The 14,003-nt window shown below is 54.8% G+C and overlaps 1 protein-coding gene across 6 annotated transcripts; it reads right to left on the bottom strand.

The window, feature by feature from the left end:
• Positions 1–27: 27 nt before the first annotated feature.
• ROBO4 (roundabout guidance receptor 4) lies at positions 28–12,995 on the bottom strand. Of its 6 annotated transcripts, none has more exons than XM_073239554.1 (18): positions 12,848–12,995; positions 12,186–12,515; positions 11,784–11,941; positions 11,492–11,612; positions 11,093–11,211; positions 10,770–10,998; positions 10,390–10,502; positions 9,540–9,708; positions 9,233–9,418; positions 9,055–9,097; positions 7,001–7,137; positions 6,620–6,883; positions 3,172–3,279; positions 2,862–3,015; positions 2,472–2,717; positions 1,966–2,324; positions 784–1,035; positions 28–679 (listed from the first exon to the last, which is right to left on the bottom strand). In XM_073239554.1, exons 1-18 carry the CDS (start codon positions 12,915–12,917, stop codon positions 669–671), a joined length of 3,069 nt encoding a protein of 1,022 aa, XP_073095655.1. In that variant the 5' UTR covers positions 12,918–12,995; the 3' UTR covers positions 28–668. The 6 variants fall into 6 exon arrangements, with proteins under 6 accessions (XP_073095655.1, XP_073095657.1, XP_073095659.1 ...); XM_073239556.1 differs by having other exon boundaries at positions 784–990; XM_073239558.1 differs by having other exon boundaries at positions 2,472–2,642.
• Between the last annotated feature and the right edge of the window lie 1,008 nt (positions 12,996–14,003).

Raw genomic sequence — 14,003 nt, 5'->3', positions numbered from 1 at the left:
AGGCTCTGGGGAATGATCTCACAGAACTTGAGTTAACACAGTTTTATAGCATCCATTCCTTAAGCTCATAGAGACAACAGGTGGGAGGGTGTTTTGTCCCACATTTTCACACCTCCCTGCCTTCAGCATCCTCCCTAGATGGGTCTAGAAGCCTTGCCCTGGAGGTGGGGCCTCACGGCCTGGCTGTCCTCTTTATGTCCTTTTCCCTGGCGATCTGCCTGTGGAGAGAGCTGAGCCGCCTCTGTAGGAACGGTTCCCTCCTCAGAGGAGGCGCTGTGAGGCCCCTTCGCCCACCGCCCTCTCCCACTAGCCGCTTTTGTCCTCCAGGAAGCCCGCTGGCTCCCCCACTTCCTGTGATCCAGGGGGCAGGGAGCTCAGGGCAGAGGGCTACTTTAGGCCAAGAGGACCTGGTGGTGGGAGTGGGTGGGACAGAGGACACAGCCAGGCTCGGAGTCAGGTGATGGCTCTTGCTCCCTGAGTGCTCCGGGTCTTCTTTGCTCTTTTTTGTTTTTTGCTTTCATTTGTTTTCACAATCCCGGAGGGAGAGGTCCCTGGAGGCCAGCAAGGTGGCCTCCACTTCAGAGCAGTGTGGGCCAAGACCCACACTCCAGGCTGGTGGCTGATGGGAGGGGCTTCCGAGTGTCCCGGTTGGCAGTCTCAGGCACACTTCAGGAGGAGTCTGGAGAAGGTGAAGGAGAGTGGAGTTACCCCCTGCTCCTCATCTCTCCTGCCTGACCCAAGGCTCCCTCTGGGCTCCTTCCCAGGACACCCCCAGACACTTACTGCCAGCCTTGGGCCCAGGACAGCTGTGCTGACTTCTCTGGGAAGAGATCTGAGAGTCGGGGGGCCAGGGAGGCAGCCCCCTCCCCAGCCGCTGGGTGTGATTGTTCTCCATGTCCTCCAACCAGCCTGACCTCCACTCCCACAGAGGCAGGGAGAAGGTGGGGGTCAGGAAGAGGTCATCCCGGGGTGAGGGAGGTGAGGAGGCATCTGTCAGGGAGGGTAGAGATATCTGCGGAGGGCTGGCCTGCACCCCTAGGGATCAGGGTGAGGCAGAAAGCTTAGAGGCTGCTTAAGGCATACCCACAACCCTTGAGCCTAGCCAACGTGCCCTGAATCCCTGTGGCCATATCCCTAGGAGTCCAAGCCCCAGGGAAAGGAAGACAATCCACCGGTTTCTGTAGAGAGAATACTCTGCACTGTTCCCTCCTAGCCCAGCGCTGGCCCCTATCCACACTCCCTTCACCTCCCCACCCCCAGGCGTCCTTCTCCTCCCTCCGTGTGGGCACCTTGTTCAGGATAAGAGTTAGGGTTTGTCTGTAAGATGGGTCTAGGGCATCTGATGGAGTGTATGGAAAGGGAACACAAAGGGTACGGGGAACCCTGAGCTATTTTCTGCGGACATGGAGATAATGGCCCTCTTCTGCTAGACATGAAAGGGCTGATCTGGGTAGCTCCTCACGCCAGCTACAGGGCAAGAGGAAGGGCTTGGAAGCACAGTGGGAGGTAAGAGAGAGAACAGAACTTTCCACAGCAAGGAGACTCTAAGACACAGGGTTGGAATAAATAGAAGAGGCTGGGGAGAGACCCATGCCTGGGTACAAGGTGTGTCCTGGAGGCAGGGAATGGGCCGTATGATTGGCTGCCTCTGGGCTGTAGACTTGAACAATTTATCCTTGTTCCCATGGGTGACCTTGGGCAAGTTATTCAACATGTTTGACTTACAGGTTCCTCGTTTGAAAAGACAGATAAAGCATATTCCTCATAGAGTTGTTAATACTGATTGTACCTCAAGCGCTTGTCATAGTGCTGGAACATAGTAATCATTCGATAAAAGCTAGTTGCCTTAAGGACGACAGCAGACAGTGATTAGGAAGCCTCGCCTCTTGGAAAAAGGGTTCTTACAGGAGCTGTGCCCACTCCAAGGGGTGGGCATGAGGAGTAAGACGGGCTGATCTCATGTACCTGTGAAGACGCAGTCTGCCTCCCGGGGCTCCAGACCCAAGCCAAAGCTGTCCACGGCCATTGCCAGGGCCCGGGCGAAGTGGGCGTCAGCGAGGAAGGAACCGTCAGAGGAGCTGACGAGGCTGGCTCTGGCACTGGGGGCGTTGTCCTCGGAGGCTGAGCCCCAGCCATTGGCCAAGGAGCCCTCGCTGGGGGTGGGGGTGGGGCAGGATCGAGGGGGGCACAACAAGCCCCTCACCTCGGACCCCACACATCCTCCAGCCCTGCCCACGTCCGCTAGCTCCGAGGCTGTCGGGATGCTGATGTACCCATAGGTGATGGGGGGAGAAGGGACCCTTGGCACAGGAGAGACGCTGTTCCTAGGAAGGGGCAGAATGGCTGAGGTGGGTGGGGAGGCAGAGGAGCAGAGGCATTCCGCTGAGGAAGGGTGGAACAGGGAGGGGTGAGGCACTCCTGTAGCAAGCACGCATGTCTGCAGTCCTTTGGGCATCCCTCAGGCTACTCACCTGGGGGTCTCCTCCCCCTCGCTGAGCTCCAGGCACAGAGCCACCTCCTCGGGAGTCAGCACACTGTCTTGATCCTCCCCCAGGGATGACAATGAGGAGCTGGACAGGCGACTGGAAGCTGGGCTGGGACCAGAGAGGGAAGAGGCCTGGGGGCTGGAGGGGCTGGGGGGACTGGAGGCGACACAGATGGAGAGAGGGGCTGCTGGTAGTGGAGGGGAGGGGGGAGCTTGTGGCTCCACCGAGGGCCTATGGGGTAAGACCGTGATGACAGGATAGTCAGTGCAGTTCTTCAAGCCCCTGTCCACCCCTCCCCGGTTCCATGCAAGTTCAGCAAGCCTCTCACCCCTAGCCCCCAGCCCCGGCTCTGCTTCCTGACCCCATGCCCCTTACTGGGTTTGTTGATTCGGAGTGGGGGCTCCACATGGAGCAGTGGCTGCTGGAGGCAGAAGGTGCATAACCAGCTCATTGGAGGAGCCGAGGAGCTGCGGTCCCAGGGCCCTCCAGGCAACCAGAGCCCGGGGCCCAGCTCCTGGGAAACAACAGCCTGTGTGTGAGAATGTCAGCTGCCAGCCTGCCCACTTGCCCCCAGCTCCTCCTAGTCCCCACACCCTGCCCACCCAGCCTCCTCAGGGACAAAAGCCAGCAGGTGGGCCCCTGTCCCCCTTACCCTCCAGACCTGTGCTCAGGGCCCTCCTCTCACCTGGGCTTTGGGAAGTGTTCTTGGATCCTCGATTCCCCAATTCCCAGGCCCAGAGCTCCATTGGGGGGCTGGCCTGGAGCAGTGGGGAGCTGTTGGCCTGGTGCAGCTCTGCAAAGGAAAGACTCAGTGGCTGGGGGACAAGCTAGGTGAGCCTTTGGGACCCCAACCACTGGCCCTATCTTCAGCCTTGTCACTCAGTTTAGCTTTAGGGTCCCTGAACCCAGAGAGAAGAGGGAAGAACCACCCCTTCACCCAGGCAGCTGTGATAGGGTGGAAGGAGCCCTAGGCTTGGGGTCAAAGGACTACTATAGCCCAGCTCAGCCACATAGTCACTGTGTGACCTCTGGTGGATCCACTAACCTTTCTGAGCCTCAGTTTCACTTCAAATGATGTTTGCCGGTTCAATAAAAACAAACTGGAAAGTTCTAGTACCTAATAAATTCTCTAAGAAACTTTTCCTTTATTCCTCATTGCTATAGGCTCACATTGCTACTCTTTTCATGAATTTTGGTTCTGTGAAGACAAGTACCTCTTCTTTTCTTGGAAAGAATCTGTTCATTTCCATTTTTCACACTGCAAATATCTCACATGGTTCTGGATACCCCTGTCCTGAGAAACTGGAGTGTCTTCCACTGGGGGAGAGGGGTTGGAAGTAGAGCTGACTGAGTAAAACACAAACAAGAAACCCCAGACCTGCCAGGTGTGATGGAGAGTCAGGTGAGAGGAAGAGGAACTTTAGAATAGGAGGATGTGTTGGTCCAACCCAGAGGGGCAATTCCCTGCCCATAGACATTCAATGATGTTTGTTGAATGAATGAGTGGATGGATGATATCCGAGATGCAGGTATAAACACAAAGTGAGAAGAATCAGATGGCAGCTGTCATCTGGCCCACATGCCCACTTAAGAGTCAGGGCTCTGCAGGAACTCTGAATACAGATGCTGAGGTGACTGAAGGAACAAACCCAGCCATGCACAATGACCCGTGAGCATGCTTCTTGGTTGCGCCAAAGCCCAAAAAGATCTCAGTTTAAGCCAGAGTGGAGCAAGGTAATAGAGGGGAGAGATTTACCCAAGACCAAGTACCAGGAGAACATCAGAGGAGAAAAGAAAAAAGAAGAAAAGTTTTAGATTAATGCCACAGTGGCAAAGGGCTTCTTTCATTGGCCAACTAGAGACCCAGCAGAACCCCCAAGGCAGAGCTGTCTAGACAGTCTGATCTCAAAGATCTGGTGGCCACCAGGTTCAGAAAAGGGACAAGACGGAGGCTACGGCATTCACCAAGACCCTCTTTAAGCCCTGGGAATCCATGCACAGTAGCCAGACTTCCTGAGTCACTGGGATGAAACCCCACACAATGGGTAGGCTTCTCCATTGAAATTCCCTTTTCTACTTTGGTGGGGTTGGGTTTTTTTTTTTCAATTCCTTTAACCACTGTATGACCTAAGGAGTCCTGGAGGCTAACTTCAGGTGCTCCAACTCTGCTGTCAGCTTTGTCTTCCTGGTGCCTGGCTTCCTGGCTAAGCTCAGGAATGGGGACACAGGTTGGCTAGTTGGTTGGTGTGGAAAGGGGAGGGAAAAGGCCATGTTTATCCCTGGCCATTTCATTTCCTCTCAAAGATTCTGGTAACAAAAAGCCTCCTCCCACTTGCTTGGAGTGACTTGGGTTTTAGTTTCAATGTTATGTGAAAAAACCATACATTAAAAATGTTGTCAAGGTTAGGCTGAATCTCACTGGGTATACTTGAATGGCAATAAATGTTTGTTTGAAGTTATTAACAAATGAGGACAGTCAACATATGTATCCGGCCAAGTGAATGGAACTAAGAACCTGATATAATGGATGAGATACAGGCAAGGGCATTGATGAGAATATCAGTCATGGAAAAAAATATCTAAAGTCAAATAGTAAGAAAAAGAAAAAGGAATAAATGGGTCAAGGAGAGCAGGGGCCACAAAAGAGCCTGCCAGTTTTAGAAGACAAAGAATCATCAGTCTTTTGGACTGACTACAGATGAGCCAACTCCATGGATATAACAAAATCATAGCATTGTCTTGCTGCTGCTGAGGCCCTGAGAGCCACAGGTGGGCCACGGAGTGTCCACTAGGCCAGGGGAATCACTGTGGCCAACCTGTCCTGGGACAGTGGTAGGGTGGGAGTGGGGTGAGGACAAATGGGGGTGCAGTGAGGACCTAAACCTCTGAGTGGTCAGGAAATGGAACCTTTCATAAGAACTGGCTGGAGAAGACTGCTCACCTTTCCCTGCTAGTATATGTGTTCTAAGAGGGGCTGTATGTTACATTCAACCACGGGAAGGCTGGTTTCTACAAGAGTTACTCAACCTCATTTTAGCTGGTATTTTATTACTACCAAGGATTTTTTCAAGGCAATAGATCTGAGATGAAGCTGGAAAGAATGCCAGCTATGGTAATATTTAGAGTTAGAATATTCTGGATATTGGGCCACCTCTTAATTACTGTGAATCCATCTTTATCATAGTAAGAGTTGGATTATATCTATTAAAAAAAGAAAGAAGTAGCTATATACATTTGCAAGTCTTGCTCATCAGTGCAGAAGGCTCATGAAGGCAGGAATAGAGTGTGGGTCAATGGTCAGAGACAGGAGAAAATGGTCAGCGAGAGAACAGAATTTCCCAAGAGAGCCCCCGGAGAACAGCCTTTGGAAGCAGATCATTCGGGCTTCAAACATGTGTTCTGCAGCTTATTGCTTGTGGAATTTTCACTTTCCCTAGCTGTAGAATGAGAGAACTAATACCTAGCTAATATGTTTTGAGGATGAAGTGAAATAAATACAAGTAAAGCACGTAACATATGGTAGTTGACTAAACAAACAGAACCATCCTTATTTCCCTCTGGAAAGCTAAAGCAGGTAGCCACAAGTCAGGAAAGAAATCTGGACAGAAAGGAAATATCCATTCTTCTCTGGGAAGCAAGCTGGGAGTCAGCAGGCAGACCCCTCCACGGTGCATAAGGGCATGAGCTCATGAGAGCTTGAGGTTCATGCTGGTGCTGGTCACATTCTGCCAGGGTCTAGAATTACTTATATGCTGGTCAGGCACTTTCATTAGACTTTGAGCCCTTGGAGGATACCTTGCAACTGGTATCTCTTGTGTCCCATGTCTGGCATACAGTGGTGCTAATTAAGTGTTTGTTGAGCTGAGTTTTCTCCAGCAACAGGGCTCAGAACTGGTGTGGCCAAGCCCAAACAGAGCACGGTGTAAAGAGAAGCTGAGGACAGTGCTCTAACCTGAGTGCTTTGGTGATTAGGCAAAGAGGCCTTGTGCCCACCAGGACAGGAGAGTCGAAGCTGTGGGTGGGGTGCAGCCCACACCTGGCTTCGAGGCCAGCAGACCACATGCCCACCACAATCCCACTCCTGGTCCCTCCTACAACCCACTTCAGGCTGTGTTTAGCCTCCCCATCCTTACCCTGCTTCTTTTTGGCTTTCCAAACCTCTGCAGGGGCCAGAGACAAGCGAGGGGAAGAGAGTCCCCTGTGGCTGCAGAGGCTGTCTGAGCTGGTCCAGGGGCTGGAGAGCTGGGCCAGCTGGGGTGGGAGGCGCCTGACAGCTGGGACTCGGGGACTTGGCCGGGCTGGGGGGCTGGAAGGCATCTCAGCAATGAGGGAGCCATAAAAGGTGCTAGTGTCGGGAAGCAGGGGCACACCAGGGCTTCGGGGATCCCAGGAGATCACTGCAGTAAAAACAACAGGAAGAATTATGGTGAGTGCATCCCGCCCCACAACCCTGACTTGAGCCTGGGATCCCTGCTCCACCGCGAGGCCCCCACAGTTAAGTGGTGCAAGCTCACAGGAGCGACGACAGTCTAGGGGGTCCCGGGGGTCTGCTCCCAGCCGGCTGCTGAGGCTGCTGCTACTGCTCAGGTCGCGGGAGCCAGCGGCGCAGCGCCAGGTGTCTGCCAGCCAGGGGGAGTCACTGTGATCCATCCTGGGGCAATGGGGTGGGAGAAACAGGGATATGTGAGAACATAACTTGGCCAAGACCTCCAGCTCAGACATTCAAGAAGGGATTGAGTCAGTGATGGTATCACCTTCCTTCTCACCACTTTTCCGCCCTTCACAGACTCCTTAAGATCTCTGACCTGTATCCCAAACTCAGCACCCCTTTCCTATCACGGGATCAGGGCAAGTCCATGTTGCCCCAAACTGAGGCATTAAAGAGAGGTACCTACTTGCTGAGACTAAAAGAACACAGATCTGGAGCCAGACAAGCCCAGTTTGAAAATGCCCATCCACCACAGCCTATCTGTGCAACCCTGAGCAACTGAGTTTAGCCGCTTCTCTAAGCCCCAGGTTTCTCATCCATAAAATGGCAACAGTAAGGCCCTTCATACAGGGCTGATGCCAGGAGCTGAAGTGTGAGACCTCTCAGTGCAGGAGTTTGCTAAGTGGATCTTAGCTCCTCTTCCTCTAGACTGGCTCCCTTTGAACGAGTGCCATGCTGGCTGCCTGACTGATCTTTCAAGAACAGGGTCAGACCAAAACACTTCTCTGCCTAAAACCTTCAGTGGCCCCCCATTTACCAAAATAGAGCCCAAATGTTTCTCCTGGCTGAGAGACTTCCAGCTCTCTAACCTTATCCTTTGCTCTGACCCAATCTCACACCCTATGCCCCAGCCAGCCCTAAGGGCTGGCCTGTTCGTGTGAGCACAGCAGGCTAGTTTGTGCTGCTCCTATCGCCTTTCCCTTCTCACTGGCAGGGTAAGTGTGACTCTTCTTTCTCCCATGTTTCCCCAGCCACCCCAACCTGCTGTATGTATCTCGTACATCTTTCTACACTTCCAACACTGGATCACATTCATGTGCTAGCACGGCTGTCTCTCCCTAGACTGAGAGTTCCTGGCACACAGAGACTAAAGGAATGAATGAACAAAACCATCAGAATGGAATCTCCCTGAAGGACAAGGGAGTCAGAAGAAGTTCAGGGCAGAGCAGACAAAGCCCAGGAGGCAGGTGGAAGAGAAGAGCCAGAGAGGGCAGAATGCAGGAACACTGCACCAGCCAGCTTGGAGCCTGGCTCTGGACTCAGAAACCAACAGCAAGACGGCAGCCCAAGGGCGGAATGTGTCTGGCACATAGTAAGTGCTTGAGGAACTTCAGCTGAAAGATGCAGACCTGGAATGTGAAGCCTCCCAGAGGAAATCTAATATGATTAAGAGCAGGAGAAGGTAGGCAGAGAGAGGGGATGCAATTTAATGTAACACTCAGCTTATAGGAGAAAAAAGGATGTTTTCTTTCTTAGCATCTTGTCTCATAACCACAGCTTGCTCTGGGAGCCAGACCCACTTGGAGCAGATGTACCAGCAAGCCAGCCCTGTTATTGAGAACAATGAGCAACGCTCTGTGATGTAGGGGCAGAGCGCCCTCTGCTGGGACTGGGGGTGGATTGTTGTGAAGGAAGGATGGCTCAGTAGGTCTCTGGGACTTTCAGATTGCAAAGGACACTGTGTGTGCAGAGAAAATCAGAAATTATTCCAGTCCTCCCATGCTAGTTGTTCCCCACCTAGCAGAACGAATCAGCAAGAAAATATAGGAAGTGTTAGTGAGAGGTTGGTGACAAGAGCACTGGACTAGGAGTTTAGGAGGCCAGCTACTAGCTGTGTAGCCTGGGGAAAGGTCATGTAAATTTAATCTTGATTTAATTACTTATCAAGTGGTGTGATAGGAACACTAATGAAAGAGAAATTAATTTTCAATGGAAGTTCGGGAGAGATTCGGGTACTAGGATCCTGAACGGCCCGGCAGTAGGGGAGACTAGCACAGCACTCCCTCCAAGTCTCTGTCCATGTCCCTTGGCCCTCTGCCCCGGCCCCCACCTGCCGGCCCCTCCCCTTTCCTGTCTCACCTGTGTTTTAGGATGGCGTCCTCACTGGTGTATCTGTACAGACCTGGGAGGGCAGGAAGAAGGCTAAATGCAGTCTCCAGCACCTGGCCAGACATCTAAACGCCTGGAGCCTTCTGACTGGACCCAGGGAGGGTCTGACCACGTGGGAGTGCACCCCATGGTCTCTTCATCCTCTTACCTGGGCCTAGGTGCACCCCAGCTCGGCGCCGGCGGCGGATACACACAGCGGTGCCCACCAGCAGCAGCCAGAACATAACACCTCCGCTGGCAATGATTTCGGGCCGCCTCAAGGCAGTCTTCAGCTGCTCAGCAGTCCATGGACCACGGTCACTGGGTTCTCGGGTGGCTCGCTCCATGGTCTGCTCTGTAAGGGAATCTGAGCTCAGGGGGAGGGGCAGGTGAGGTGGAGTTGCTGGAAGTGTGAGGAGGGAGGAGGGAGGAAGGAAGGTGGGAATGGGGTAGGGACCAGTGGGCACTACCCTCACCTAACAGGAGGCAGACGGGGCTGCTGGGCTGCCCGGCCCCAGCACTAGTGACGGCAGCCACTTGTACGCAGTAGGAACCTGGCATTTGGGTGGCGATCTCCAGCTGGGTTTGTTCACCAGCCACGGTCCAGTTGGTCGGAGGCAAGGAGGTGTTGCCCAGGCTCCAGACCTGAGGCACAGCAGCGGTGAGCACTTGCCCAGCAGATCAGACTCTGGGCATGAGGCCAGCCTGCTCTGCCATTCACCTAAGGACACCCCCCCAACATGCACCCACATTTCCCAGTCCTGTCTCCCCTACAAGTGAGAGAGTCTTCTCTCTAGACTGATAGGAGAGGGGTAAAGTAGTCTGCTAAACTCCCTGTTAGGAGAGAGGATCTCCAACCACAGGCTTCAGGGTCACTTGGAGGGTTTGTAAAAGTCCAGGGCCTGCCCCTGAGTTTCTGATTTGTAAAGCCTGGAGAAGAACCCAGGAATCTGCATTTCTAACAAGTTCTCAGGTGATATAGAGGCTGTTAGTCCAGGAATGACACTTGGACGCCACTACCTTAGAAGCTGAGAGTCACACACAGCCTAGTCTGATTCCCATTCTTTTTCCTACACCTGTGACCTTCGCCTCCTGTTTTATGGCTGTAAGTCGGGGCTAATGATGCAGAGCAGACTGTGAGACAAAACGACATCACAGGGAATTGCTTGGCAGTGTTTGGCAGCCACTTGCTCAGCAGTAGTAAGTTTCCCCTGTTCCTCTGTAGAGATACTGTTTCTCAGTGCCTGGAACAAGGGTATTCAGGACACCAGGGGAGAGGGGTGCCCTGGTGCTACTGGAAAGCGGTGTGCCAGCTTGTGGGGGTACCTGGTAGCTGCGGATGATGCCATTGTGGTTTTCAGCAGGTGGCGGAACCCAGCTCACAAGGACGCTGCCATTGCCAGGTTTTAGGGTCACTCCCTGGGGAGGGGCGCTGGGCACTGTAGGGAGGGAGTGAGGCTGTGCTCTAAGGGAGCCAAGGAGAAACCTCTAAGGGAAAGGGCTGGGGTGGGGACACAGGTGGGGACACACTAATGAGAAAATAAGAGCTTCCCGCAGCGCCCAGGAAGTTTGCCTGCGCAGAACAGTAGGGAGTCCAGGAGTAGGACCTACCATCCCCCTAGACTGGGGTGGGACAGTCCAGGGACCCCCAGACAAGAAGGGGCCAGAGGGTATACTGTCAGGTCCTGGGGGCACCTGTCCCTGACCTCGTTCGGGCAGCCTCAGGAGTAGCACGTTGCTGTCAGGGCCTTGAGCCCGGCCAGAGGATGGTCTCACTTTGAACTCGTAGTCTTGGCCCCAGTGGAGGCCCCCAAGCTCTGCACTCTGCCAGCCAGCCAGCAGGGCCTCTGCCCACGGAGCTCCCTGCCCTCCTGGGGCAGTCTGGGTCCTGAACAAGGCTGTGTAGGACTGAGCGGGTGCGGCAGGGCCACTGACCTGGCAAAGAGTCCAGAGGAAGGCCAAGGGGTCAGGGAGCCTGTGACCAGCCCTTTCTTGAGCTCTGGAGCCACCCCTGCGTCCTGGGCCTCACCTTCCAGCTGAGCCATACAACAGGTCCAGGCTCGGTGCCCTTTGTGGCTTCTGGGTTCAGCAAGGTCACGTTTTCCAGCTGAATGTGCACAGCCAGAAGCTCCTTGTGGTCCTGGGGCTCTGTGGGGAGCATAAGGCTCAGCTGGGGCCCACAGGCCAGAGAGATGGAACTGAGGCATAGAACACCCCCCAGACTTGGAGAAAGCAAAACCCCCAGATTTCCCAGGTCCAGAGCTCTCCTCGACTCTAGGATGGGGGAGCCTCCCACTAAATGGGATCCCCGTCACTCTGACCCTGATGCAGGTTGAGCCCCACACGTATTAACTGCAGACAAAGCAGACCACGCCCCATGGCTGTGGCCCCCGCCCTCGCCCTGAATTCGCTGGCCGCCTCCCTTTACCCTGGACAGACACCCTTGCTGCCCGGCTCTCTCGTCGTCCTGCACTGTTGGTGGCCACACACAGGTACGTCCCTGCGTCGCTCTTCTCTGCTCTTGCCAGCATCAGGGAGCCCCTGGACACCTGTGAGGGCCAGGTGGATTGTGGAGCTTCCCATGTGGGGAGGCTCGAGGCCTTGCTGCCTCCCCTTCCTCAAATTCTGCAGGGAATGTGGGGCTGGAGGGCAGGTCAGTCCCTCAGGTCATGCCCAGTACCCAGGACAGGCTGAAATATGGGGAAGGGGGCTATACTCACCGTGTGCCGCCCTGGCTGAGGGACCAGGGGTTTCCCATCCTTCCACCATGAGACCGTGGGCTCTGGCTGGCCCCTGGGGGGCCCGCACTTCAGAATCACCTGCTCGCCCACGGTGGCCACTGTGTCCCGAGGCTGAATCTGGAAATCCTCCCAAAGGACTGTGGGGAAGATGTGGGGGTGTCAGTGGGGAGCACACCTACCCCTCCTCTCCCGGGGGCCCTGCTTTAGCATCCCCTTCCACACCTCATTCTGCTTTACCTGCCTTTTCACTGCCTCTGCTCACTCTTCAGAGCCGCACCTCCCATCCCAGGCCTCTCCACTGACCTTCCCTCATGCCTCCCTCACCTTGGCCATCACACCCCAGGTGAGCCCCCCGCCCAGTCCTCCCCTCCCAGGCCTCACCAGCCACAGACAGCAGAGCACCTCGGCTGACTGCCGTGCCCAGCCGGTTGCTGGCCTCACACGTGTAGACACCCAGGTCTGTGGATAGGACCTGGTCATTGTGGGCATGTCCCTGGGCAGGGGGCCGCAGCAGCAGGAGGGTTCCATCAGGGAGGAGGTGGTGGATGTCTGGAGGCACCATACTGAGGGGCTGCCCATTCAGCAGCCAGCGGATGGTGGGAGGTGGCTGGCCTGAGGCCTGGCAGCTCATCCTGGCAGGGCCAGGGCCCTGGAACAGCTGGTCCTGGGGGTGGACTAGGATCCGGGGTGGGGAGTCCTGAGCCATGCCTCCTGGGAGAGTAAGAGAGGTGGAGCCCAGTGTGACTACCAACAGGCCCCCATATCCCCGCCTACCTCATTTGCCTTCTCTTGTCTGAAGATCGATGTCCAGTAACAAGCTGGCTGGGAGGGGACAGGACCAGCACGCACAGCATCCCAGTGAGGGCCTGCAGAGCTTTCAATCTGTTTGTCTCACACACACACACCATCACCACCACTACCACCACCATCACCATCACCGTTATCATCATCTCTGCTACCTACTTCACAAGGGAAGCCAGGAGCGAGGGGCTTCTCCCCTGGACCAGGGAGCAGGGGCTAGGAGAGGGCGGCGCCACACTCACCGGAGATGAACAGAAGCAGGACGGGCAGGGGCCCCCAGGCCCCCAGGAGGCCCGCTCTTCCAGAGCCCATGGCTGCTCTCAGGCCTCTGTCCTTGTCCCAGGCACTTTGTCCCACTGCTCTGAGCTCACAGGGAGGGAAGGAGGGGCGGGGCGGTGGGGGGGGGTTGGTTGTTTTCTGCCCCAGGAGGGAAGCAGCTTTGAGGAAACCGATGCTTCCTGCCTGGCCCTCAGTGCCTTGGAGAACTGGGAGGGGACCTGAGGAGAGAAATTCTCTGACCTTGACCCTTAAGCCATAATCCCTGACTCCCACCCCAGCCCTAAGGTTTACCTTGTGATCCAGTCTGGGATTTCTTAAAGGTGATCCTCATGCTAACTGTATCTCTACCCTCAGCCTTGATGCTTGAACCCTCAGCCTCTGTTCAAATCCTGAATCCCAATCCTATCCCTCTGCTTCCAAGTGACTCCCTGGTAGAATGCACTGGAAACCCAGAGGTGGAATCCCAGGGCACAGACTGAGAAGCTGAGGAGAGAGGAAAGCGGGCCCCGGGGGCTCAGTGGACAGGAGCATTCCTTAGTCCATTTCCCCAGGGATGGATGAGGCTCTGGACAGAAGACAGGAAGGATTCAGAGGCACTGATATAAGCTGGCTGATGCCCACCGTGGGCTCCTATTCAGCTCAGGGACACATGAAATAATTTCTGGGCAAGTCACTTAACCCCTGCAAGTCAGTTGCCTTGGCTAGAGTGGGAATAAAACTGATATTGCCTACTTTGAGGGCTGAAGTAAGAATGAGATGAGGTAGAGCATAAAGTCACTCAGTAGAGTGTCTACTGCATTCAAAGTGATCGGCGGGGGTTAGCCGATGTCGTGACCTGTTTATTTTTATGCATACCCTTCACTGGAAGTATTCAAGCACCCTTGGCAGAGATATTTCTCAGGCCCTAGAAATACGGTTGGAGTAAATGATTTTCAGACTCTTTCCTGCCCTAGAACCTGGTGTCTGCAGCAGACAGGCCTTTCAGCTTCTGAGCCTGCAGTGTCAGTTCCACCCCCTCCCTTAGAGAGAGAGACAGACTGCTCTCCTGCTCCGAGCCCAGCTCCTGTTTACAGGTCTCTTCCTTCCAAATCTGGAATCTCAGCCATTTCCTGGAGCTAC

This window comes from Manis javanica, chromosome 6 (assembly GCF_040802235.1).
Source record: "Manis javanica isolate MJ-LG chromosome 6, MJ_LKY, whole genome shotgun sequence".
NCBI lineage: Eukaryota > Metazoa > Chordata > Mammalia > Pholidota > Manidae > Manis > Manis javanica.
Note: the sequence above shows the minus strand (reverse complement) of the source record. Positions and strands in the feature narration are given on the sequence as shown.

Coding starts and splice junctions, on each gene's coding strand:
- ROBO4 (XM_073239554.1), bottom strand. CDS start 12,917: ATGGGCTCTGGAAGAGCGGGCCTCCTGGGGGCCTGGGGGCCCCTGCCC. Junction 9,419..9,539: donor CCCCGTCTGCCTCCTGTTAG/GTGAGGGTAGTG, acceptor ATTCCCTTACAG/AGCAGACCATGGAGCGAGCC. Junction 1,036..1,965: donor GGCAGACTGCGTCTTCACAG/GTACATGAGATC, acceptor CCTGATCCCTAG/GGGTGCAGGCCAGCCCTCCG.